This window comes from Chlorocebus sabaeus, chromosome 11, assembly GCF_047675955.1.
Source record: "Chlorocebus sabaeus isolate Y175 chromosome 11, mChlSab1.0.hap1, whole genome shotgun sequence".
Lineage (NCBI taxonomy): Eukaryota > Metazoa > Chordata > Mammalia > Primates > Cercopithecidae > Chlorocebus > Chlorocebus sabaeus.
The window spans coordinates 50,482,838-50,508,783 of NC_132914.1; the positions used below are offsets into that span (position 1 = coordinate 50,482,838).

The 25,946-nt window shown below is 49.9% G+C and overlaps 1 protein-coding gene across 2 annotated transcripts; it reads right to left on the reverse strand.

Moving 5' to 3' along the window:
• Positions 1-699: 699 nt before the first annotated feature.
• KRT78 (keratin 78) lies at positions 700-11,668 on the reverse strand. 2 transcript variants are annotated; one of them, XM_008003353.3, is made up of 9 exons: positions 11,095-11,668; positions 10,457-10,671; positions 9,290-9,350; positions 8,724-8,819; positions 7,023-7,187; positions 6,554-6,679; positions 2,654-2,874; positions 2,343-2,377; positions 700-2,262 (listed from the first exon to the last, which is right to left on the reverse strand). In XM_008003353.3, the coding sequence occupies exons 1-9, from the start codon at positions 11,458-11,460 to the stop codon at positions 2,003-2,005; spliced, it is 1,545 nt and encodes a 514-aa protein (XP_008001544.3). In that variant the 5' UTR covers positions 11,461-11,668; the 3' UTR covers positions 700-2,002. The 2 variants fall into 2 exon arrangements, with proteins under 2 accessions (XP_008001544.3, XP_072877442.1); XM_073021341.1 differs by lacking the exon at positions 11,095-11,668 and adding an exon at positions 10,768-10,833.
• Positions 11,669-25,946: the final 14,278 nt, after the last annotated feature.

Sequence of the window (25,946 nt, forward strand, 5' to 3'; positions counted from 1 at the left end):
TCTCCCCAAGATTACAGCTTCTGCCGCCTCACTGCTTCTCTTGACCTTCAGCTCTACATAAGGCGACCAGCCCATCCTGATTTTCTCAGGACTGCCCAGCTTTAGCTCTGCAAGTCCTCTCAGTCTTGGACACACTGAGAGGGTGGACCTCGCTCTAGGGGTGGTAACAGCTTCCCCCCATTGCTGGTCCCTGGCCTCTCCATCCCTGTTCCCTCAGCCCTACCTATACCACTGTAAGTAATCCTTTCGTTAAAGTCAGTTTAGCCCTCTCAGGCCCTCACTTCCAAGATGACAAAGAAAAGAAGGAACAGCAATCACGCCCACGGCCACGTGCAGCCTATTCACTGCACAAACTCTACCTGACACGTGCCCGAGGGCAAGGCCATTAAGAAAGTCTTCATCTGAAAATGTGGTAGAGGCCACCACCATCAGGGACATTTCCAAAGCAAGTGTCTTGTATGTCTGGGTGCTTCCCAGGCTGAATGTGAAACTGCATTACCATGTGAGGGGAGCCGCTCACAGCAGGCCAGGCAGGAAGCAGCCTTGTGAAGCCCAGAAGGACCCAACACCCATATCTCGATTCAGAATGGCAGGTGCTGCCCGCAACCTCTGCCAAAGCCCACGTAAGGGGCTGAATCCCTCAGCACTAAAGAAAGACTATCCTCTGGGAGTGTGGAGAAACGGAAATTATACTTTTTTAAAAAGTCAATTTAATTGAACTACCTTGAATGAATTCCGTTTCCTTCTGGGATCCTAGTGGCACAGTTGCCACACAGCCCTGTGAGGTACATATTATTATTATTCTCTTTTTACAGATGAGGTAATTGAAGAGGTCAAGCCGCTTGATCAAGGTCGCACCACTAGGAAACGGCAGAGCTGGGATTCAAGCCTAGGAGTTCTAGCCACATCCTCACCGGTTCCTGTCTCCTTCACACAAAGCTGAAAAGCCTTCTTGCATAATTTGGATGGAGAGATTCATGGATCTGAGGAAAGGCCTGCCCTCCCTCTAAAGCAAGGACAGGTGTAATGTGAACTCCTGCAGCCCAGACAGTGGAGTGTGAGGTTGAGCAAGGTCCCCCACCTGTGTCTGGAAAGCAAGAATGGAGAAAGAGCAACTGCAGGCACCCGTGAGGCTGCTGGGGGTGGGTAGAAAAGGTGATCCTTCCAGCCCCTCCTGGCACCCCACCCGACTCCCACACTCCTGGCTTCCTGCAGAGTTTCCTGAAGGAGAGGAAAGAGGAGAAGTTTCCAGCCTCATGTTCAGACTTGCCCAAAGATAAGATGAGAGCCAACAGATAAGGGGGTAGGGGCAGAGTTTGAGCCGCAAGTCTCCATCAGAGCCCCCAGGCACAAGCTGATCACATCCTCATCCTGGGTGCAGGAGTGCAGGCTAATTGAGAAGCTGAGTCCCTGACCAGAACCAGACAGACACAGAGCCCGGGACAGCAACAGGTGCAGCCAGACTGCCAGGGACAGGAAGGGCCCAGCAGGTTAAACATGAGAATTAGCGAATCTTCCTAGGAGGAGAAAAATTTGGTGCACAGTCAGGAAGAAGGAAGGGGGCTGCCCACAGTAAGAACTAGAACCTCTTAACACAGGCAATTGACGAGGAAGTGAGCTACAAGCACAGCTAAAACATCAGTGGAAGTATGAGAGATGGAGGGCACCCCGAGGAACACACTGGAGGGCTTGAAGGATCCCTTGATAGAGTGGCTGGGATGTGGAGTGAGATGCCAGTAGGACCCGTTTGGACACACATATGCCACAGATTGCCTTCCAAGGAGAGGAGGCTGGGGAGCCACACAGCTTTTGTTTTGCTGGGTGAGGTGTGCAAGCACTTAGACCATTCAGAACGGCAGGAGGGGAGACTTTATTGATTTTTGCAGCATCCGCTGTGGGCTGGCTTGGGCTGTGGGCAGTGGACACAGAGTTGGCCGTGCAGAGCCGGCTGATGGGGGGAGCAGGCCAAATGTGTTCAGGAAGGAGGTGGCTGCTGGCTCACTCAGTAGGTGATGGATGTCTTCAGACTCGACTCAACTGTCTTCTTCAGGATGGTGTGGCAGCTGGAGCCAGAGCTGGAGCCAGACACAGAGCAGGAACCCAAAACAGGGTCCTTCCCAGAGCCCAGGATAATGTTGGAGCCTCCAGTCACGATGCTGGTGCAGCAGGACCCAGAGCTGCCTTTCCTGCCACCAAGTCCACAAGTGCTCCCCAAGCCTCCACCAACTCCTCCAGACACGACAGTGCTGCCTCCCACCGAGGCTGCCAAGAAATGCACCGGGTCAGAGCAGGGTCCTCGGCTCCCCATGGGGATCCCATCCCCAAAGTCCCCCGATACTCACAGATAGTGATCTGGCTGGGGCACTCCCCAGACATCCTAGGGGAAAAAGGACAAGAGAGGGATGCGCTAAGAAATACTGCAAAGAATGCATCCCTACAAGCTTTTAAGCCCCTCAGAGCAGGCCACCCACCCTCTCAGCAGATAAAATCCACAGTCCCCAACTTAAAATATCTCTCTGCAGCGTCAGTTGCCCTTAGCGACTCGCAATGTCAGGAAATCTCTCGGAATCCTCTTTAGCAAGCAGCTCACTGTGTTGGCATCCCATCCTCCTCCCCCACCTCATATTCCCAGGTCCCTCCAAACCTCCCTCACCTGCACTCCTCGCCCTCCAGCAGCCTGCGGTAGGTGGCAATCTCCACATCCAGGGAAAGCTTCGTGCTCATCAGCTCCTGGTACTTGCACAGCAGCTGGGCCAGGTTCTGCTTGGCCGTCCTCAGAGCAGCCTCCAGCTCGTGCACCTTGGCCTGAGCGTCCTTGAGGGCCAGCTCCCCACGCTGCTCAGCGTCAGCAATGGCGGCCTGCAGGCTGGCGTTCTGGAAGCGGGGTAGAAATGAGCGAGAAAGTGGTTGTAAGTCCAACATAGCCTCTCAAAGCACCCCCTGTGGATATCACTTGAGGGCTGGGGTGGATCATAATCTCATGAGCTCAAAATTATACATGGCCGTCTGTACCAACACCACCCCTGCAACAGGCTCCTCTCATTCTAAGGGAAGGTATTGCTTCCCTCACTTCCTTACCTCCTGCAGTAGGTTGAAGAGAATCCCCCAAAACTTTCATGTCCACCCAGGACCCCAGAATGTGATCTTATTGGAAGTAGGGTCTTTACAGATGTAATTAATTAAGGATCTCATAATCATATCATACCATACTTAGGGTGAGCCCTAAATCCAATGACTGGTGTCCTTATGAATAGAAGAGAGAACACAGAGACAGACACAGAGAGAAGAACTCATCAGAAGAGAGAGGCAGGGCTGGGTGTCGTGGCTCACGTCTGTAATCCCAGCACTTTAGGAGGCCAAGGCAGACAGATTACAGGAGTTCGAGACCATCCTGGCTAACACAGTGAAACCCTGTCTCTACTAAAAATTAAAAAAAAAAAAAAAATAGCTGACCGTGGTGGCACGCACCTGTGGTCCCAGCTACTGGGGAGGCTGAGGCAGAAGAATTGCTTGAACCCAGGAGGTGGAGGTTGCAGTGAGCCAAGATCGTGCCATTGCACTCCAGCCTGGCAACAGAGCAAGACTCTGTCTCAAAAAAAAAGAAAAAAAAAGAAGAAAGAGGCGGAGATGGGAATGATGCAGCATTAAGACGAAAAATGCCAAGGAGCTCCTGGAGCCTGCAGAAGCTAGCAAGACCCAGGGAGGACTCCCACTGCATCTTCAGAGGAAGCACAGCCCTGCCAACACCTTGATTTCAGACTTCAAGCCTCCAGGACAGGGAGAGATTACATTTCTGTTGTTTTTAGCCACCCAATTTGTGAAGATTTGTCACGGCAGCCCTAGGACACTAGTACAACTCCTGTGCCACCTCCCCACTTGCTCTTTCCCTATTTCTTCCCACCCCCAGCCCTCGGCACCTCTCCCAGGGTGCTTAGCGCTCTTCCTGTACCGTGGATCACCACCTACAAGGCTCCCCCTGAGGGCCACCAACGTTCTTTTTTTTTTTTCAGACAGTCCCATTTCAAATACTTTGTCCTGTTGTCAGAGTACATCAAACCGTGCGCCTCAATTTTGGGTTTGAAAAACATAATCTCAGCCGGGTGTAGTGGCTCACACCTGTAATCCCAGCACTTTGGGAGGCTGAGGCGGGCAGATCACTAGATCAGGAGATCAAGACCATTCTTAACACAGTGAAACCCTGTCTCTACTAAAAATACAAAAAAAAAAAAAATTAGCTGGACATGGTGGCACACGCCTGTAGTCCCAGCTACTCAGGAGGCTGAGACAGGAGAATCTCTTAAACCTGGGAGGTGGAGGTTGCAGTGAGCCAAGATCACGCCACTGCACTCTAGCCTGGGTGACAGAGCGAGACTCCTTCTCAAAAAAAAGGAAGGAAAATATAATCCCTTTACTGACAATAGAAAGCTAGGGGAAGGATGAGATCCCTGTCTTTATCAGCCTTACAGTTTATTTGCCCTCACATCTGACTCAGGAAAGAAGGAATTATCTAAAGTCTGTCATTATTAGATCCCCACTCTGTGGATAGAAACATAATCTCTACTCTACAGATGAAGAAACTGAGGCTCAGAAAGATGGGTGGCAGAACTGGGATCCTAACCCACTTGGGCCTGCGCAGGGGAGCCCAGTTAATCATGTTTGTGCAGGAAAAGCAGCAGGGGACAGTGCTATATCCCCAGGAGGGATTCTCCCAGGAAAGGCACATTGCTGTGTGAGGAGCTGTGATTCCCAGGCCCAGGTACCCAGTACACACTCCTGCATGCTGCCACTAGACTCTGAAGACCACATGCTTCAGAACCAGCTGGGCAACCTCATTTAAAAAGCAGGTTTCTGGGCCCCATCCTTAGAGATTCTGACTCCTCAGCTCTGCCAGGAGGCCAGGAATCTGGATCTTAACAGCTGCCCCAGAGGATTCCAAAGCAAGGGGTTCAAATTGGTTGGTGAAACATACTGGCAGCAAATTGAGTAACAGGACTCATCACATTCCTCTCAGGCCCTGCCTCTCATTGCAAACAAGAGCCAGAAGGATGGTTTGGGATGAAGTGTGGGTTCTGGATACTCCAAGAACCCTCCCCAGAGGGCCTTGCTTGGGAGTCAAGGGACCGCATGTGACTTTCGAACCAAGCTGTAGTGCTTGAGGAAATGACCTAACTCTGTGGTCTCTGCTCTCCATCCTCCATTGATCCCCAAATTGATCTTTTGGATTTAGGAAATATGAGTGCAAGAATACTTTACAGTTTGAGAATTCATAACACTTCACACCTAGAAGTGAGGTCTCCTCACTGCAGGAGGAGCAGGAAATGGCTTCCTTCCCCTTGCCAATCCCTTCCTCTACTTCTGACCATTGTAATGCATCTACCTAAGGAGAAGTTAGCCCCACCCTGCCACCCACCTCACTTACTCTCTGAGGCCCTGGCTCCCAAATTCCCCCACAGGGCCCCAGGACCTTCAGTGTTTGACCTTAAAGTCCCTGCTGGGCTTGAGAAGTAAGAGTCAAAAGAAGAGATAAGAAAAGAGATGTGGGCTGGGCACAGTGGCTCACACCTGTAATCCCAGCACTTTGGGAGGCTGAGTCCAGTGGATCACCTGATGTCAGGAGTTCGAGACCAGCCTGGTCAACATGGTGAAACCCTGTCTCTACTAAAAATACAAAAATTAACCAGGCATGGTGGTGGGCGCCTGTAATCTCAGCTACTCGGGAGGCTGAGGCAGGAGAATTACTGGAACCCGGGAGGCAGAGGTTGCAGTGAGCTGAGATCACGCCATTGCATTCCAGCCCAGGCCAACAAGAGTGAAACTCCATTTCAAAAAAAAACAGAAAAGAAAGAAAAAGAAAAGAGATGAGGCTGGGTGCAGTGGCTCACGCCTGTAATCCCACCACTTTGAGAGGCCGAGGTGGGCAGATCACTTGAGGTCAAGAGTTTGAGACCAGCCTGGCCAACATGGTGAAACCCCGTCTCTACTAAAAATACAAAAATTAGCCAAGCATGGTGGCACGTGCCTGTAATTCAAGCTACTCAGGAGGATGAGGCAGGAGAATCCCTTGAACCCGGAGGCAGAGGTTGCAGTGAGCCAAGATCACGCCACTGCACTCCAGCCTGGGCAACGGAGTAAGACTCTATAGGAAAGAAAGAAGGAAAGAAATAAACAAGAAAGAAAGAAAAGAAAAGAAAGAGATAAGAAAAGAGAAAAGAGATGAATTAACCATCTCCCCAAAAAGTTGAAAGCAAGATGTACACCTGGACATAGGCTCCAATGCTGTCAGCCCCTCCCCAACGCCAGGGGAGTGCAATGCAGTGGCACTATCCCACAGAAGCCAACATGCAGCTAGAAGTCACAACAGGAAGGCTGAATTCACCCTAAATGGGGCTTGAAGTTCTCTTCTCCCCAAATTATCCAAAGCTCCAGCCAGTTATCAACGTCCTCGACACAAACCCACTGGCAACCCAAATGGAGAGACAGAAACTAGGAACTGGGGAGTGAGTTGAAGACACAAAGGCAATGAGAGGATGTTTGGGGGGCTCTGGGAATCTACCTGCTTCCTGAGGTTCTCAATCTGACTCTGCAGCCTCTGAATCTCTTGGTGCAGCCGAGAGATCTGGACTTTCGTTTCCTGCATCCTGTCTCCATGAAGCTGGGCAGACACCTGAAGCTCCTGGTACTGAGAGGGGAACAAAGGGGACACCATTAGTTGAGAGGACCGCCACCTTTGACCATCTCCTCATGTTTGGAATGCCACCTCTCACTTCCTTATTTGGAGTGTTTGTTAAACGCCTACAGCCAGGACACAGTGGGATGTACTTCCAGAAGTCCAAGCTTATCTCCCACAGTTCCTCTGCATCACCTCCCTCCTGGAGGGGAAATGGCCCTGCCCACCCAGCCCCAGACCTTCAGGGAGGTAACTGGAACTGCCCCAGTGGAATCTAGGTGGATGACCACCCTAGACTGTGGGCATGGAGACCTAGCCATTTCCAGCATGGTGCTGCCCTCCCGGGTCCCACCACCTTGGTCTGGTACAGGGCCTCAGCCTCAGCCTTGCTGGTCCGGGCGATCTCCTCATACCGGGCACGGACCTCAGTGATGATGCTGCTGAAGTCCAGGTAGCGGTTGTTGTCCATGGACAGTACCACAGACGTGTCGCTGACCTGGGTCTGGAGCTGGCCCAGCTCCTACAGGGAAGACAGGTTCAGTGTCCACCCACCCCCAGCTCCCTCTCCCCTTGAAGCCTAGGATGATTGAGCAAGATGGCAAATTTCTGCTTACACACCATGACCCCCATTCATCCCAGGTGGCATTGAGTATGCCCTGCTCACCATGGGACTTAATCTCCTCATTCAAAAATGAGGGCCATAGGAGGTGGTCTCTGAGGTCTCTTGCAGCTTGGACATTAATGGAAAATGACCTGCAAGGCCCGAAATCACCCAGCCCCCATCACTCATCAGGCTTCATTTTTTTTCTTCTTCTTCTACTTTTTTCTTTCTTTCTTTCTTCTTCTTCTTCTTTTTTTTTTTTTTTTTGTTTTTTTTTTTTTTGTTTTTTTTGAGATGGAGTCTTACTCTGTTGCCCAGGCTGAAGTGCAGTGGCATGATCTCAGCTCACTGTAACCTCCGCCTTCCAGGTTCAAGCCATTCTTCTGCCTCAGCCTCCCTAGCAGCTGGGATTACAAGCACTTGCCACAAAGTCTGGCTAATTTTTGTGTTTTTTGTAGAGACAGCATTTCACCAGGCTAGTCTCGAACTCCTGACCTCAGGTGATCCACCTGCCTCAGCCTCCCAAAGTGCTGGGATTGTAGGCACGAGCCACTGTGCCCAGCCATCTTCAGACCTCTTATCACATTCCTCTCTCTCTTGCTCCTACAACTCTGGCCACACTGGCCTTCCTGCATTTCCTCAGACAGCACACACCCACTGTGGGCTGCAGCCACTGCCTGGAATCCCGGAAACCCCCCTGCATGGTAACCTTTCTCACCTCCTCCAAATCTTTGCTCAGATTTTATCTCCTAAATAAGGCCGACCCTGGCCACATGATTTGAAATTGGCACCTGCTCCATGTTCCCAATCCTCCTTTCCCTGTGCTCATTTTCCTTTTTTCCACTGTGTTTATAACCTCCTAGCATACTGTATAATTTCCTTATTTACTAAGTCTGTTGCTTATTGTCTGTCTCCCAATAGAATGCAAACTTAGCCGGGCGCGGTGGCTCATGCCTGTAATCCCAGCACTTTGGGAGGCCAAGGCGGGTGGATCACGAGGTCAGGAGTTCAAGACCAGCCTAGCTAAGATGGTGAAACCCCATCTCTACTAAAAATAAAAAAATTAGCTGGCTGTGGTGGCAGGCGCCTGTAACCCCACCTACTCGGGAGACTGAGGCAGACAATTGCTTGAACCCGGGAGGCAGAGGTTGCAGTGAGCTGAGATCATACCACAACACTCCAGCCTGGGTGACTGAGCAAGACTCCATCTCAAAAAAAAAAAAAAAGCAATCTTTTTGTCTGTAGTGATTTTTGTCTGGTTATTCATTGATGTATCCCCAGGACGTAGTGATTCACATAGTAAGTTTTTAGTAATTGGTTGTCAAGTGACTGAATGACCCAGAATCTAAGCCACCCTAACAGACTTCCCCTCTGGCCACTCTCCCCATGGCCACGGGGAGCCTGCCCACCCTGTCCCCTCTCTTGGCTCCCGCCTGCCCTTTGGTTGAGCCTCACTTCTTCATTCAGATGCTTCAAGAAGCAGATGTATTCTCTCAGAGTCTCCAGCTTGCCCTCCAACTCCATCTTGCTCAGGAAAACCCCATCCGCATCCTAGACACAGCGGGAGAGAAACCATGCAACCCCCTCTTCTCCTTTGGGGATCCTACTCTGGCTCAGGAATACTGTTCATGCACTGCTCGACACCCATCCACCATGCCTCCCAAGTCCCCCTCCTTCCTCCTGCAGCCCCACCCTGTCCTGCTCTCTCCTTTGCCCAACATTGACCCAACATCGCCTTCAGGAAGTCTTCCCTGATTAATCACAACCAGTTCTGCTTCTTGCTCTCCCTCCCCACCCTCTCCTGCTGTGACATCAGAGCTCGTCAAGCAGTCCTTCAGTCAGATCTTGTCTTGGGGTCCCTGTGTCTAGGCAGATGTCCCATTTCCCCAGGGGAACCCTGCAGGCAGAGCGATAGCCTGTCCTAAATCAGGACCTCTCACCCTTTCCCTCCCAGCCTAGGACTAGGCTCCGTGTACAGTGGGTGCTCAGGACGTAAGTGGAGCACTGGCCCCCACCCTCACCTTCTTGAGGACCACAAAGTCATTCTCAAGTGTGGCGCGCCTGTGGGCCTCCTCCTCATACCTGCCAAATAAGTAGAGAAGGACGCAGTTCGAGGTTCCACGGTCAGAGCTCATGCCCCCACTTCCAAGCATGACTTCCCTGAAAATGACTCCTTGCCTGAGAATGCCCCCAAACAGGACAACAAACAGCCCTTCTCTCCTGTCCCGCCACGTCCTGGCTACGTACCTGTGCCACTCTTTCAGCCCATGTCCTTTTGATGACGACAGTCACATTGTTTCAGTTTATAAGGCACATTAGAAAACCTTTTCCCACTTGCTACTCACACCCATCACTGGGGCAGACAGTTTGGGTTTTATCAGAGAGATTAGACTATTTGACCAAGACCCCACAGATGACTAGGTAGACAAAACAGAGCCAACCCGGGTCTCCTGACCCCAATCCTGGGCTCCTTCCAGACCTGCCCTCCTCTGCCTCATATCCCATCATCCCAACAGACCTGGGAGGCTGGAAGGGCAGGTGACATTTCCCAAGTTTACAGAAGGGAAACCAAGTCTGGGAGAGATGAGATGCCTTGCCCAGGCCGCACAGCTACCCCTCACTCACAGTCGCCCCAACCCAAGCCCCCTATTAGTCCAGGGCTCTCTCCACTCCACCAGGTGACCTAGGCGTGCAGCCCAGAACCACAACCCATCTGTGAATTGTGTCACGGGCCTGGGGATGGCCCCACTAAATTGATTCCCTCCCCTCCTTGGGAGGAATCAATTTCAGTCAATTCAGAGAACATCTGAATCACTTTAGCCCACAGCCTGTTGAACAGGAATTTCTCAAGAAAAAAAAAAAAAAAAAGCCACTGGGGCATTGTTTAAATAAGCCCTTCCCAGCCTTGACCGGAAACACGGGCCCTTGTAGCTGGGGCATGTAGGACACTGGTCTCCTCGCCTTTCCTCCGAGGTTCTCCAGACCTGGGTGGGGGCTGCGGGACACCTCCTTTACCTGTAGCAGGTGGGCACCTGAGAGCCTGGGGAATGGGGATGCGGAGGGGTAGAGGGGAGGCCAGTCATGTGCCTCTGGGTGCTCAGTATGTGGGACACCTCCTGACTGACAGACCCAATCTGAGTCCTCCCAGACCCCGCCCACATAGCATGGGGAAATTTCAGTGTGCCTACTTGAACTTATACTCCTCCTCCTGGTCCCGGCAGGCCTTCAACTCAGCATCCAGACCCCCTCGTTCTCCCTGGAGCTGCTGCAGCTGCTTCCTGAGCTGATCCAGGCAGGCCTCAAAGACAGGCTCCAGGCCCTGCTGGCTGCCACTCAACCCCTGTTGCTGCAGCAGGTGCCACTTGGTCTCCAGGACCTTGTTCTGCTGCTCCAGGAACCGCACCTGCAGCAGAAGCAGAAGATCCCTGAGGCTCCCGTGGGACTCCCTGTGTACGGCCTCTGGAAAGTAAAGCCTGTGGGACCCTCCCATCAGCCCCACCTTTCCGCTGTCTCCCTGCCCAACCTGGCCAGGGGGAGCCTCATGACCTTCCATGACACTCTGAACACACCAAAAGACTGGACAGACTAATGGGGCAGGGTCTTCCCCTCTGCTGGTTGGCTGTTCTCTGTCCCTGAGCCCCAGTCATGGAACAACAGGGCCTCCGCATAGCCAGAGAGTCCAGTTAGTCCACAGGAGGGACTTCCTTGCTGCAGAAGTTATTAGAAAAGTGGTAGAAGGAGGACAAACGTCCCATTCCCAAGTCCATCAAGAGCAGCTTCTCTAAGGGAAGCACAGAGACAGGGGCTTGGCTGAGCTGACGCTCACCTTGTCAATGAAGGAAGCAAACTGGTTGTTGAGGGTCCTGATCTCCTGGGTCTCCTGCGTCCGCACCACCTGGAACTGGGGGTCGATCTCAATCTTCAGTGGGGTCAGCAGATTCTGGTTAATGGTCACTTCTTGGATGCCCCCCGGAGGGCACAGGGAGAGCCCAGCCCCAGCACTCCACTCCCCAAACTGCACCCCCACCCTTCCCCCTGACCCCCAGGTACTCCCACGAGAGCCTCCCAGGCACCCCCCAAAGGAATTAAGGCTCCTGCTGCTGAAGCCGCCCCTGCTGCAGCCCCTTGAGCGAGCAGAACAGGCTGAGCGAGAGCTGAAGCCCCTCTGGGCCCGGCATGGGGAGAGAGACATGGCAGAGAGAGACAGTCACGCAGCTGCAGACGGACAGACAGATTGTCAAGGTGTGTGAGTTTCTGCCCTGGGGCCCCAGCACGAGACTTTTATCCACTCCCGTACCTGGGCTGGGCCTTGGAGAGCAAGATGCTCTTGATCTGACTGTGTCTGTCACTTGGCTCCAGCTGACTTATTCTGACGTGCCTGGAGAATAAGTGTCCAGCACGTGCAGAGCCAAGGGAGAAGGAAACCCAGACCCTGCCCTCGGAGCTCCCAGGTTGTTGGAGAAATAGGCATGCCCAAAGGCGAGGAAGCAGGCAGGAGACCAGGATGTCAGTGCTGAGGGACGGGGAGGGGTGGCCAGAGCAAAGTCACTGAGGCCACTCAGGGAAGGCTTCCTGGAGCAGATAGGGAAGCAGCGGGGAGGTTGAAGAGGAAAGAAAGCTATAAGGGGTTCAGAGGAAGCATCAGAGTGCCCTGGATTCTCAAGGGAGAATCTGCCTCAAGGAGTTGGAGAAGGAACGCACTTGCAGCGCCACAAAGCGAGGAGGTGTTATTGCCATCGTTGGCTAAAAGACACTCCAGGATTTGGAAATGAAACAGAAAAACAGGGTTTCCAAGTCCTTCCTCTTTCCCAACCCAGCAATCATCCATGAGGCACCACCCACTGAAACCAGGCATCTCCATCCAGGATCTCATGGACAGTTCGTTTCTGACCCAGCCTATGGCTCTGCTCCATCCACAAGCACTCAGGGCCAGGCCCATCCACCTGCCATCAGGCTCTGCTTCCTCAGGTTACAAATCAGAGCCACCCAGCCTCCAAAATGAAATGTGCATTTAGGGCCGGGCACAGTGGCTCATGCCTGTCATCCCAACACTTTGGAAGGCTGAGGTGGGTGGATCACTGGAGGTCAGGAGTTTGAGACCAGCCTGTCCAACATGGCGAAACCCCATCTCTACTAAAAATACAAAAATTGGCCAGGTGTGGTGGTACACACCTGTAATCCCGGCTACATAGGAAGCTGAGGCAGGAGAATTGCTTGAACCCAGGAGGCAGAGGTCGAGCAGTGAATCAAGATTGCGCCACTGCACTCCAGCCTGGGCAACAGAGTGAGACTCCATCTCAAAAAGAAAAAGCAATGTGCATTTAGAAAAATACTCCAGATGGACTGGGAGAGGAAACAGGACATTTGGGGTTCCCCACAGGACAGTCTCTGCCTCTGGCCTGAAAGTCTGGTGGTTGGAGGAAAACTCTAGGGTTCATGTGATACTTCAGTACAAACTCTCCTGAGTGGCAGGACTCCTGGAAGGAAGGCATCCAGTAGACTCCACTTAAGCTTCTCCACCACTGGCCGGCAGAGTTGGACCACTCTGATTTGGGCAAGTATCTAAAATTTCTTATTTACATGGCAAGGGGGCTATTTCTTCCGGTCCCGCTCCCCTTTCCTAGAGCCTGGCACATTCGTAAGCAAGGACACTGGGGCCTTTGACAATGCAACTCAAAGCAAGAACAAACAAAGGCTCAGAATACTGAACACTCAAGAGATGTGCTATGAGGAAGTCACTCTTAGCAATGTGAACAATCCCACAGATATTCCACCGCAAGGCCAGATAACAGTGAGTGCGCCTCACCTCCCTCCAGAGGATTAAAAGCCCCTTCCTCCTTCCCCTGGCCCCAACCGGCAGCACGCCTTAATGAAACTGAATGGCAGGTGACCTCAAGAGGAAGAAGAGGCAGGGCCTTCAGTGGGGAGAACAAAGGAATTCAAGGAGGAAGGGACCAGGTAAGGAAGAGAAGAGGAGAGAAAAGACACAGGAGGAGAATTAGGTGCACCAAGGAGAGAGGAGGCAATGCAGAGCATCCAGAGTCCAGAAGAGGGCTGGGAAATGCATTGAATTCTGCTCATTCCTCAGGGGATTCCAAGCCCTACTCCCTGGGGACCACTGTGCAGGGGCGAGGTTCTGGGCCTGCCTTCCAGATCCCACAAATGTGCTTGAGAAAGATTTCTGTGAACTGAACTCTACCATCCCTCCCTGTCAGGATTCAGGGTGGAGGACAGAGGCCACATTTGGGATGGGGCCAAATCCACCTCCATGGAACTTCCCCATATTTGTAATTTTATAGATAACAGAGCCAGAAGGGCACTTCAAGGTCATCTGAGCCAATGCCTTTGTTTTACACTCGAGGACCCTGAGGCCCCATAGGTGTGGGGCAGGGCATAGAGACTGCATACTCTAGGGCAACATAAGAGGTTCCCGGGTGACCTCTAAGTCTGCTCTGGCCCATCCCTCTGTGATCTTAGGGACTTGCTCAAGGCAGCCCACAGAGCTCCTCAGGCTGGAGGTACCACCTGTACCCAACTCAGACCACTGCCCCATGGAGCAGCCCACAATGAACATCCTCCCTGTTCCACATGCCCACCCGCCCTTCAAACTGTCTAAGACAGCACCACTAAACACTGAATCACAGCTCCATGATGTATGTCCTGTCCACCCCTCTATCCAGCTCAGCGTCTGGCATACACTAGGCATCAATCACTATTTGTTTAAACAGATGAATTTTTATCCATGACCATTATACCCAGGGACCTTGCAGAATCCCCAGATTTGCAATTGCTGCTGTAACAGATGCTGCCCCTACTTAGAAATAATTCCCCTACTTAGAAAGATGGTCATGCAGTGATGGGGAGAATGACAACAGTCTGGAGATTGAACCAGGCCCCTCAGCAGCCGAGTGACTTGGTTTTGCACACAAAGGTGCACAGAGATCCCAATTCATGCAGCAGCAAAAGTATAATTGGCTCACATCATGGACTTAATTCTAAATCCTGCAGTGCCAAGGCTCTAATGGGTTATATCTTTCCTCAGTTTCCCCTGCTCCAGGTTAACCCTTCTCAACCACACCTCATGCTCTACAGCCTGTCCCTACCTTGGCCCTTATCAATGGGAAAGGCCCTGCCAGCACAGCTTTTTTTTTTTTTTTTTTTTTTTTTTTTGAGACAGGGTCTAGCTCTGCAGCCCAGGCTACAGTGCAGTGGTGCAGTCTCCACTCACTGCAGCCTCAACTTCCCAGGCTCAAGCTATCCTCCCACCTCAGCCTTCTGAATAGCTGGGACTACAGCCACACACCACTGCACCTGGTTAATTTTTGCATTTTTAGTAGAAATGGGGTTTCATCATGTTGCCATGTTGCCTATGTTGAACTCCTGGGTTCAAGCAAACCGCCCACCTCAGCCTCCCAAAGTGCTGAGTTTACAGGCATGAGCCACTGCACCCGGCATCTCAGCACAGCTTCTTATGGCTTTCCTGTAGCCTCTTCTCTCACCGTACCACCCTAAGTTCACCGTTGGCCACAGCTACAAGTCTCCAACCTTTCTCTCTAATTGCTCTCAAGCCGGTTCTTGCTTGTGCAGTCGATCTTTTCACCCAAAAGTCATTTCTTCACATTTATTCATTTATTCAACAACATATGGTTGAGCATCTACCATATTTCAGGCCCTGTGCTGAGAGTTAGAAATTTACCTGAGAACCAGGCTGGGCACGGAGGCTCACGTCTGTAATCACAGCACTTTAGGAGACCGAGGCGGGCAGATCACCTGAGGTCAGGAGTTCAAGGCTATCCTGGTCAACATGGTGAAACACTGTCTCTACTAAAAATACAAAAATTAGCTGGGTGTGATGGCAGGCTCCTGTAGTCCCAGCTACTCAGGAGGCTGAGGCAGGAGAATCACTTGAACCCAGGAGGCAGCTGTTGCAGTGAGCCGAGATCACGCCATTGCACTCCAGCCTGGGCAACACAGGGAAACTTTGGGAGGCCGAGACGGGCGGATCACGAGGTCAGGAGATCGAGACCATCCTGGCTAACACGGTGAAACCCCGTCTCTACTAAAAAATACAAAAAACTAGCCGGGCGCGGTGGCGGGCGCCTGTAGTCCCAGCTACTCGGGAGGCTGAGGCAGGAGAATGGCGTAAACCCGGGAGGCGGAGCTTGCAGTGAGCTGAGATCGGCCACTGCACTCCAGCCTGGGCGACAGAGCGAGACTCCGTCTCAAAAAAAAAAAAAAAAAAAAAAAAAAAAAACAGATATTTACCTGAGACCAAGCCCCAGCCACTGAACTAAGAGACCTTAGAGTCTATTGGGGAAACAGATATTAAACAAGTCTTTAAGTGTAATTATGATTGGGAGAGAAAAGTATAAGGCACAAAAGAAGGCTAACCTAGTTTATCCCCTAATTTATTCTCCAACACTCCAGAACACTCCAGCCTCAGGGCTTTGGCACGCACTGTGTCCTCTTCCTGGCATGCTCCTCCCCAGATACCCACCTAGCTTACTCCCCATCTTCTTCTGGCCTTCCTCCACCTTCTCTGGCTGCGCCAAACCAAAACTGCAACCCCGAGACCAACCCTCCTTTGCCACTCTTCTCCCCTTCCCTGCTTTCTTTCTACTTGGCATCTATCGCTTCCTCATACACCGTGTATTCTACTCACTCATTCTGTTTGCCAGCTTTCCTGCCCTAGAATGTGAGATCCAAGAGGGCAGAGATTTTATCTATTTTGCTCACCTCTGTATTCTCTGCACTTAAGAATGGTGCCTGGCAGCCAGTAGGTGCTCAGTACATACTAGTTGAATGAATGAATCCCCATTCAGTTTCATCTTGGTGATTTCCTGTCAATCTCTGGGGATCCTTCTGATTCTCAATTCTCTTCTTTGAAACAATAGTCATCCCCCGCAACCTGCCCACCCATTCATTTGGGAAATGTGGTTTCATTACTCTATATGCACATGAGTATGTGTTATTGAGCATCTACTATTGGCTGAACAATCAGTTAAGTGATACAGGAGATACACAATGCATAAGCCGCCTCTCCAACCTGAAGGAGTGTCTAGTCTCATGGAGGATACACACATGAGCACAGAAACCAAGAGGAGGAAGGAGCTAAGAGGGTCTGTCCTGGTTGCAAGTTGGCATGTTGGTGTGGTGGGGGAGCTCCTATTGCTCCAGCAGCCCGCTCTTGAAGAAAAGCAAGAACAAGGGCCCGTGGCGTGCTCTTCTTAGAAACCCTCCCTCTGTTTGGGAATCTACCCAGCTGTACTTTTCTCCACATCCCACTTTTGCCATCTTGCCTTCAAGAACATCAGAAAATTTGTCAAATGTCTCATTGAATCCCAGAGAGCCTCTGTCGGACCTACAATAACTATGAAGATCACATTGTCACCAGGCGCTGTGGCTCACACCTGTAATCCCAGCACTTTGGGAGGCCAAGGCGGGTGGATCGTTTGAGCTCAGGAGTTCAAGACCAGCCTGGGCAACATGGCAAAACCCCATCTCTACAAAACATACAAAAATCAGCCAGGCGTGGTGGTGCACACCTGTGGTTCCAGCTACTAAGGAGACAGAGGTGGAAGGATGTCTTAGCCCAGGAGGCAGTGGTTGCAGTGAGCCAAGATCATGCCACTCCACTCCAGTCTGGGCCACAGAGCTAGACCCTGTCAAAAAAAAACAAAGATAAACAATACTGAATGGGCAAAAACTGGAAGCATTCCCTTTGAAAACCAGCACAAGACAAGGATGCCCTCTCTCACCACTCCTATTCAACATAGTATTGGAAGTTCTGGCCAGGGCAATCAGGCAAGAGAAAGAAATAAAGGGTATTCAATTAGGAAAAGAGGAAGTCAAATTGTCTCTGTTTGCAGATGACATGATCGTATATTTAGAAAACCCCATTATCTCAACCCAAAATCTCCTTAAACTGATAAGCACCTTCAGCAAAGTCTCAGGATACAAAATCAATGTGCAAAAATCACAAGCATTCCTATACACCAAGAACAGATAAACAGCCAAATCATAAGTAAACTCTCATTCACAATTGCTACAAAGAGAATAAAATACCTAGGAATCCAGCTTACAAGGGATGTGAAGGACCTCTTCAAGGAGAACTACAAATCACACTGTTCAAGGAAATAAGAGAGGACACAAACAAATGGAAAAACATTCCATGCTCATGGATAGGAAGAATCAATATCATGAAAATGGCCACACCCGCCCAAGGTAATTTATAGATTCAATGCTATCCCTATCAAGCTACCACTGACTTTCTTCACAGAATTGGGAAAAAAAAAAAACTACTTTAAATTTCAGATGAAACCAAAAAAGAGCCTGTATAGCCAAAACAATCCTAAGCAAAAAGAACAAAGCTGGAGGCATCATGCTACCTGACTTCAAACTATACTACAAGGCTACAGTAACCAAAACAGCATGGTACTGGTACCAAAACAGATACATAGACCAATGGAACAGAACAGAGGCCTCAGAAATAACACCATACATCTAAAACCATCTGATTTTTGACAAACCTGACAAAAACAAGCAATGCGGAAAGGATTCCCTATTTAATAAATGGTGCTGGGAAAACGGGTTAGCCATATATAGAAAGCTGAAACTGGATCCCTTCCTTACGCCTTACACAAAAATTAACTCAAGATGGATTAGAGACTTAAATGTAAGACCTAAAACCATAAAAACCCTAGAAGAAAACCTAGGCAATACCATTCAGGACATAGGCATGGGCAAAGACTTCATGACTGAAACACCAAAAGCAATGGCAAAGAAAGCCAAAATAGATAAATGGGATCTAATTAAATTAAAGAGCTTCTGCACAGCAAAAGAAACCATCATCAGTGTGAACAGGCTCAGTGTGAACTGAACCTACAGATTGGGAGAAAATTTTTGCAATGTATCCATCTGACAAAGGGCTAATATCCAGAACCTACAAAGAACTTAAACAAATTTACAGGAAAAAAGCAAACAACCCCATCAAAAAGTGGGCAAACGATATGAACAGACACTTCTCAAAAGAAGACATTTATGCAGCCAACAGACATATGAAAAAATGCTCATCATCACTGGTCATCAGAGAAATGTAAATCAAAACCACGATGAGATACCATCTCATGCCAGCTAGAATACTAATCATTAAAAAGTCAGGAAACAACAGATGCTGGAGAGGATGTGGAGAAATGGGAATACTTTTACATTGTTGGTGGGAATGTAAATTAGTTCAACCATGTGGAAGACAGTGTGGTGATTCCTCAAGGATCTAGAACTAGAAATACCACTTGACCCAGCAATCCCGTTACTGGGTATATACCCAAAGGACAACAAATCATGCTACTATAAAGACCCATGCCACGTATGTTTATTGTGGCACTATTCACAATAGCAAAGACTTGGAACCAACCCAAAAGTCCATCAATAATAGACTGGATAAAGAAAATGTGGCACATATACACCATGGAATACTGTGCAGCCATTGAAACAGGATGAGCTCATATCCTTTTGCAGGGACATGGATGAAGCTGGAAACCATCATTCTCAGCAAAATATCACAAGGACAGAAAACCAAACACCACATGTTCTCACTCATACGTGGGAGTTGAACAATGAGAACACATGGACACAGGGAGAGGAACATCACACACTGGGGCCTGCTGGGGGCTGGGGGGCTGGGGGAGGGATAGCGTTAGGAGAAATACCTGATGTAAATGATGAGGTGGTGATGCGTCAAACCATCATGGCACATGTATACCTATGTAACATACCTGCACATTGTGCACTTGTACCCTAGAACTTAAAGTATAATAATAAAAAAAATTTTTTAAGTTAGCATTGTCAGTGAGCTGTTTTATCCAAAGATCAAACAATAAATGGAGACTTTATGACAGGTCCGGTTCTCAGAACTTACATATAATAAGCATTTAGTGTTTACATTTACACTCCAACTTTAAAACATTTAATGCTAACAACCCTATGAAGTAGGTACTTTATCATCACCATCTTACAGAAGGGGAAACTTACAGAAAGGGACATGAAGAGAACAATAATGGTAAATGGCAGAGCCAGGATTTGGACACATGCTGCAGGCTTCAGAGTCTTTGCACTTTACCACCACACTGTGTTCCTCTCAGAGACCCAGGAATGTCAGTGTTAAAGGCTACCTTAGCCAACTGAAGCCCAGAGAAGTGGAGCAAAGTACCTAAGGTCACACAGCAGATCCCAAACTGAAACTCATCCCTCAACAATCATTCACGCAGCATTTAGGAAGCATCACCAGGTGCCAGGCACCATGGGAGCCCAGGTTCAATGAAGATTAATCAAAGTCTCTGCATTGCAGGAACTTGCAGTGTGGTGAGGGAGAGGAAGGGTTGGGAAACTGGGGAACCTACGTGAAAACCAGTAAGGGCAATAGAGTATTGGAGGCACCATTTCAGAGACTGTGGAAGGCTGCGTTTTTTCTTGAAGCAGAAGCAGCAGGCATTCTTATTCTTGGCATGCTCCAAGAAAAAACAAAAGTCATCTCCTGGGGTCTAAAGCCTCCAGGCACAAAGGGAGCAGAGTGTAGGCTGGGAGAGGAGGATGGAGCTCCGCCTGGGCGAAGGGGAGGCTGGCCCACCCACACGCGTTCAGGTCCCCTGGCTTTCACAGGCCAAGGAAGGGCTTGGCTACTGTCGTGTTGTTTGAGAGGGACTGCACAGAAAAGGCTGCTGTGTCCTGCCCCTGCCGTTGGTCAGCCTTCGCTCCCTCACCATGGACACCCCGGTGACCTCCCTGATCCAGGCACCATGGAAGCTTCTCTCCGTTTTTGGCTTTTGCAGCTGAGAAGTGCATGCCGAATTCTAACCCAGGATATCCTGACTATCCTGAACATCGGTCATTGGCATTCAACCTTTACCATCAAGCTGCATTGACATTCCATAGGTATTACGGCATACTTAAGACTTTTCTTTAGGCCGGGCGTGGCAGTTCATGCCTGTAATCTCAGCACTTTGGGAGGCCAAGGCAGGTAGATCACAAGGTCAGGAGATCGAGACCATCCTGCCTAACACAGTGAAAACCCATCTCTACTAAAAACACAAAAATTAGCTAGGCATGGTGGCAGGCGCCTGTAGTCCCAGGTACTCGGGAGGCTGAGGCAGGAGAATGGCGTGAACCTGGAAGGCAGAGTGCAGTGAGCCGAGACCACACCACTGCACTCCAGCCTGGGCAACAGAGCAAGACTCTGTCTCAAAAAAAAAAAAAAAAAAAAGTTTTATTTAAATCAAATCTAAATCAGTTCACTTTTTTCTTATCCTGACCCTAAACAATAACAGCCTTGAAATCTTGACTTCTGTGTGCTAATTCTTAATGCTCTAATTCATATTCAATAAAACATAACTATTAAAATGTATGACATTTGGCTGGGCGCAGTGGCTCACGCCTGTAATCCCAACACTTTGGGAGGCTGAGGCGGGTGGATCACCTGAGGTTGGGAGTTCAAGACCAGTCTGACCAACATGGTGAAATTCCAACTCTACTAAAAATACAAAACTAGCCAGGCGTGGTGGCGCATGCTTGTAATCCCAGCTCCTCGGGAGGCTGAGGCAGGAGAATTGCTTGAACCTGGAGATGGAGGTTGTGGTGATCAGAAATCACACCATTGTAATCCAGCCTGGGCGACAGAGCGAAACTCCATCTCAAAAAAAAAAAAAAAAAAAAGTAAGAAATTTGTCTTTGCGCCACCTGAGTCCATCTTGTGTTTCTTCAGTGGCTTACACAGTACCCTTGAGGAAGGGCTCTAAGTTCCTCCAAAGCCAGGAAGGGCAAAGATGAATGTGGCTATTCTCTGACTTCTAGCACCAATCTTGGCCTGTCGGGCAAGAGAGAAAGAAGGGAGAAGATTACAGAGTGCACCCCTTCTCTACCCCATACCCAGGCAGAGCACACTCTGGCATTCTCTGCCCCTGGTACCCTCCTGCCTAGGAGGTAGCTACCCAGGCTACCCAGGTAGCCCTGCTCCCGTCACTGAACTGGAAGTGAAGGAAGTGGCACCCACCCAGGCAATGGGTTCACTGCAACAGGGAAAGGGTACCCCACAGGTAAGCCAAGCTGCTGCCTCTGCAGCCCCTCCATGCCCAGGTAGAGAGGCCCCGAAACCCACAAGAAGGGCATTCCTAAGGCAGAGACCTTGGAGAGAAAAGATTAGCAAAACATTGCCTGGGAGTCCAGAACTGAAGTATATGTCTCCAAGTTGAGGGTGGGAGTGAGGGATGATGCCAAACTTTGGAATAATAATGGCCCTTTTACCCATAGTGGCTAATATGATCATGTTCTACAACACACTTTTAAAAATACTATTACGGGTTGGGCACAGTGGTTCACACCTGTAATCCCAGCACTTTGGGAGGTCAAAGAGGGCAGATCACTTGAGACCAGGAATTCAAGATCAGCATGGCCAACATGGTGAAACCCCGTCTCTACTAAAAACACAAAATTAGCTGCGTGTGGTGGCACATGCCTGTAATCCCAGCTATTCAGGAGGCTAAGGCAGGAGAATCACTCGAACCCCAGAGGTGGAGGTTGCAGTGAGCAGAGATCACACTACCGCACTCCAGCCTGGGCAACAGAGTGAGATTCCCTCTCAAAAAAATAAATAAATAAAAATACTATTGGGAACTCTCTGAGTGCCAATCACTGGGCTGGACCTGTGCAGATCCTTCATCTTCTTTTATCTTCACCACAATCTGAGATGTGAGTATTATTCTTGCTCACTCTACAGACACAGAAACAAAGCAATTGTCCAAGATCTCAAAGATGGAAGGAGGCCAAGTTAGAATAAAAACCCAGATCTTCTAAACATACACTGCCCCAATAGTCTTCCCAGGAACACTGTACAGGCTTCATGTAGTACTTATGTGTACATGTTTCCTATATAACAAAGAAACCGGAAGCTTCCCTGGTGCTGGGGGCTATGGAGAGAGCACAAGGGAGAAGACACCAGCTCCCACTCTGCTGCAACACATAGCACTCTTCTCAGGGATGGGGCAGTGGTGTGTTATTGTTACATAAGGGGCTGTCTGTCAGGGAGGGAAGATAAGTCTCTTCTGTAGCGTTTGCCATTTTCCATGGTGCAAATATTCCATGGCTGATTTCAAGCTGCCACTATGATGTCACTGAATGCAGAGCTGGGAAGAGACGCACACAACCAGGTCTCCTGAGTTTGCTCAAGCAGGCCCAGCACACCATGGGCCAGGGTGAGGAAAGGGAGACTGTCCCAGGCTGGGAGTGAGGAACACACATCCAGGAACAAACTGCTGGTGCCTGAGAGAGGAAGGGGATTGGACAGAGCTTCCGACTCTGGGGGCCCCTGAGAGGAGAAGAGGGAAGTGTTCAGACAAGAACTTGAGTAGAGAGTCCAGACAAGCCCATCCAGGGCTTAGTACCCAGCCATTACCACCCTGACCCAATCAGGTTCAACCAGTTGGGTGCCCTGCTGCTAGCAACGGCTCCTGATTTGGAAAATATTATGAGGCCTGTTACTAAGGACAGCCTCCCAACACCCCAGAGGGTGAAGGGCAACTTCCAGGGGAAAGTTGCCAGGATTCCTACACCCTGGGGATGTTCAGTGAAAGCTGCAGCAGGAACTCCCGGACCAGGAGACAGAGTTGGGGGGTTACATGGACCAGCTCCCTCCCCCTCAACCGTCTCACCAGCCTCTCTCCCGTGGCCATCTGAGTGCTGTGCCCTGGGTGTTGGAAGTGAGGCACCCGTCTTCAAGGAATTTCCATCTGAGAGGAGATCCATATTTTCAAAACTGCAAGCTACAACCCACTAGTGGATTGTGAAATCAATTGCACAAGTCTTTACCAGCACATGAGTGTGCATCACAGGTAGTAAGGGTAATATTGCACCCTGAAATTTTGTTTTGTGTGTGTGTGCGCGTGCGCGTGCGCGTGTGCAGAACTGTAATATAAAATGAATTTATTATTAGAGATCATTGTTCAAAAACAATTTCAGAAATTCCCTGACAAACGAAGTCGTCCCCACACCCAAACACACACAAACCCAAGAAAATAAGACCAGAAACAGGAGCAGCGTTAGGTGTCACGACTTGGGGATAGAACATAGAGGGGAAGTCTGGGAAACTTTTCCAAAGGAGAGAAGTAATGAAAAGCAGAGTTGGAAAGGGGAAACTAAGAAACTGACGAATCTCTCCCAATCTATCCTGGAAGGGAGAGGAAATTCTCTTAATATCTAATCCCTAAACCCACTGATGTGCTCTTCCCTGCAGCCCACCCACTCCTCAAAAGGAAAACCCACAGCTCCCTCCTCCAGGTAACCACCTTTCCTGGGTCACAACAGTGACACAGCTGGTCGGGGCTAGGGAGGGTGGAGTGAGCTGGGCTCAGGGGCACAGATGGCAGCATGCTGGGCACAGCCAGGCAGGAGGGCCCAGCGCTGCGGGTGCTGGGGCAACACAGAACCATATCAGATTCATGCCTGCCCTTGGCAAACGTAGACTCTAGTTAAGAAGACCAAAGTAGGCCGGGCGCGGTAGCTCACGCCTGTAATACCAGCACTTTGGGAGGCCAAGGTGAATGGATCATAAGGTTAGGAGTTCAAGACCAGCCTGGAGAGCATGGCGAAAGCCCGTCTCCACTAAAAATACAAAAATTAGCCAGGTGTGGTGGCACGTGCCTGTATTCCCAGCTACTTGGGAGGCTGAGGCAGGAGAATCTCTTGAACTTGGGAGGCGAAGGTTGCAGTGAGCCAAGATCACACCATTGCACTCCAGCCTGGGTGACAGAGCAAGACTCTGTCTCAAAAAAAAAAAAAAAAAAAAAAAAAAGACCAAAGTAACACACGCCTAGAGCAACCCAACAGCAGAAACATCCCACAGGGGCGTAACACTTGCCAGTGCAGAATGGCAGAGCAGTGAGATCTTGCAGATCATCTCGTCCAACAAGCTGTTTCACTGCAGAAGAAACAAGCCCAGAGAGGAAGAGCAACAGGCCAAGGACACATAAGAAGGATGGGACTAGAGTCCACTAGGCCAGGACTCATTTCATCTTGCAATATGGACAGCCTGGAACAAACCCTAAGAGTAGGATGGAGATACAGGAAGGGGGACCTCAACATCCCACTTCAGACAAACTCATTCATACTATTATCCACCCATCAACATTGACTGGGCACTTCTCAGTGCCAAGCACTGTGCTGCGTGCTTCAGATGCAATGAATAATCCCATCTAGGGGAGAGTGGAGTGCACCTGCTGCCCTCCAGGAAAGAACACGGGCTCTGTGACCTCGCTGACTGGCTGTAGCCTCCTTTATCATCAGGAAGCTCTCAGGTCTAACCTCACTCCTTCCTGCTGCAACATCAGCCCAGTTCCCCTTGGCCCCAGAGGCACTGCTTGCTGGCCTGACCTGGCAGGTGGGGAGTGTGCTTGTATGGCCCAGGGCCCTCTCCCAGCTCCTGAGTCAGCCTGATCCATTGTTCCAACGACTCTGCCTGCTAAGGTGGCTTGAAAGCCCAGCGAGCCCGGCCAGCTGAAGCTTGTGGGTGAAGAAGGGGCAGAAAGAGGGAGAACTGGGGAAGGCTGATGTTGGGTGGGGAAGCAGAGCGGGTAGAACAGGCAGGTCTCACCCACTGCCTGGCTTCTTAAAGTCAAAGTTTATAGGATTTTTTTGTTGTTGTTTGGTTGGTTTTTTATTGTTTTGTTTTGTTTTGTTGTTTTTCTGTTGTTGTTTGTTTTGAGATAGAGTTTCGCTCTTGTTGCCCAGGCTAGAAAGCAATGACATGATCTTGGCTCACCGCAACCTCTGCCTCCCGGGTTCAAGCCATTCTCCTGCCTCTGCCTCTGGAGTAGCTGGGATTACAGGCATGCGCCACCATGCCCGGCTAATTTTGTATTTTTATTAGAGATGGGGTTTCTCCATGTTGGTCAGGCTGGTCTTGAACTCCAAACCTCAGGTGATCCGCCCACCTCAGTCTCCCAAAGTGCTGGGATTACAGGCATGAGCCACCACTCCCGGAAGAAAGTTTGTAGTTTTAAAGATGTAGGAGGGGCTTGGCACAGCGGTTCACACCTGTAATCCCAGCACTTTGGGAGGCTGAGGTGGGTGGATCACCTGAGGTCAGGAGTTCAAGACCAGCCTAACCAATATGGTGAAACCCCATCTCTACTAAAAATACCAAAAAAATTAGCCAGGCGTGGTGGTGCACGCCCCTATTCCCAGCTACTCAGGAGGCTGAGTCAGGAGAATCGCCTGAACCCAAGAGGCAGTTTGCAGTGAGCCAAAATCGTACCATGGCACTCCAGCCTGGACAACAGAGTGAGACTCCATCTAAAAAAAAAAAAAAGATGTAGAGGGAGAGGGAGAAGATCCTAAGCCTTGTGGTGCTTCCTTCTCTTTATATAAGTAATACTAACTCAGAATTGAAAATGTTGAATCGACAGACAATAAAATAAAATCAGAAAAAATGAAACTCTTCTAAAATACTGTCACCTAGAAGTAGCCACTATTAACATTTTAGTGTTTAACCTTCCAGGTGTTTCTATATATAAATATCCTTTTTTTTTTTTTTTTTTTTTTTTTTTGAGACGGAGTCTCGCTCTGTCGCCCAGGCTGGAGTGCAGTGGCCGGATCTCAGCTCACTGCAAGCTCCGCCTCCCGGGTTCACGCCAT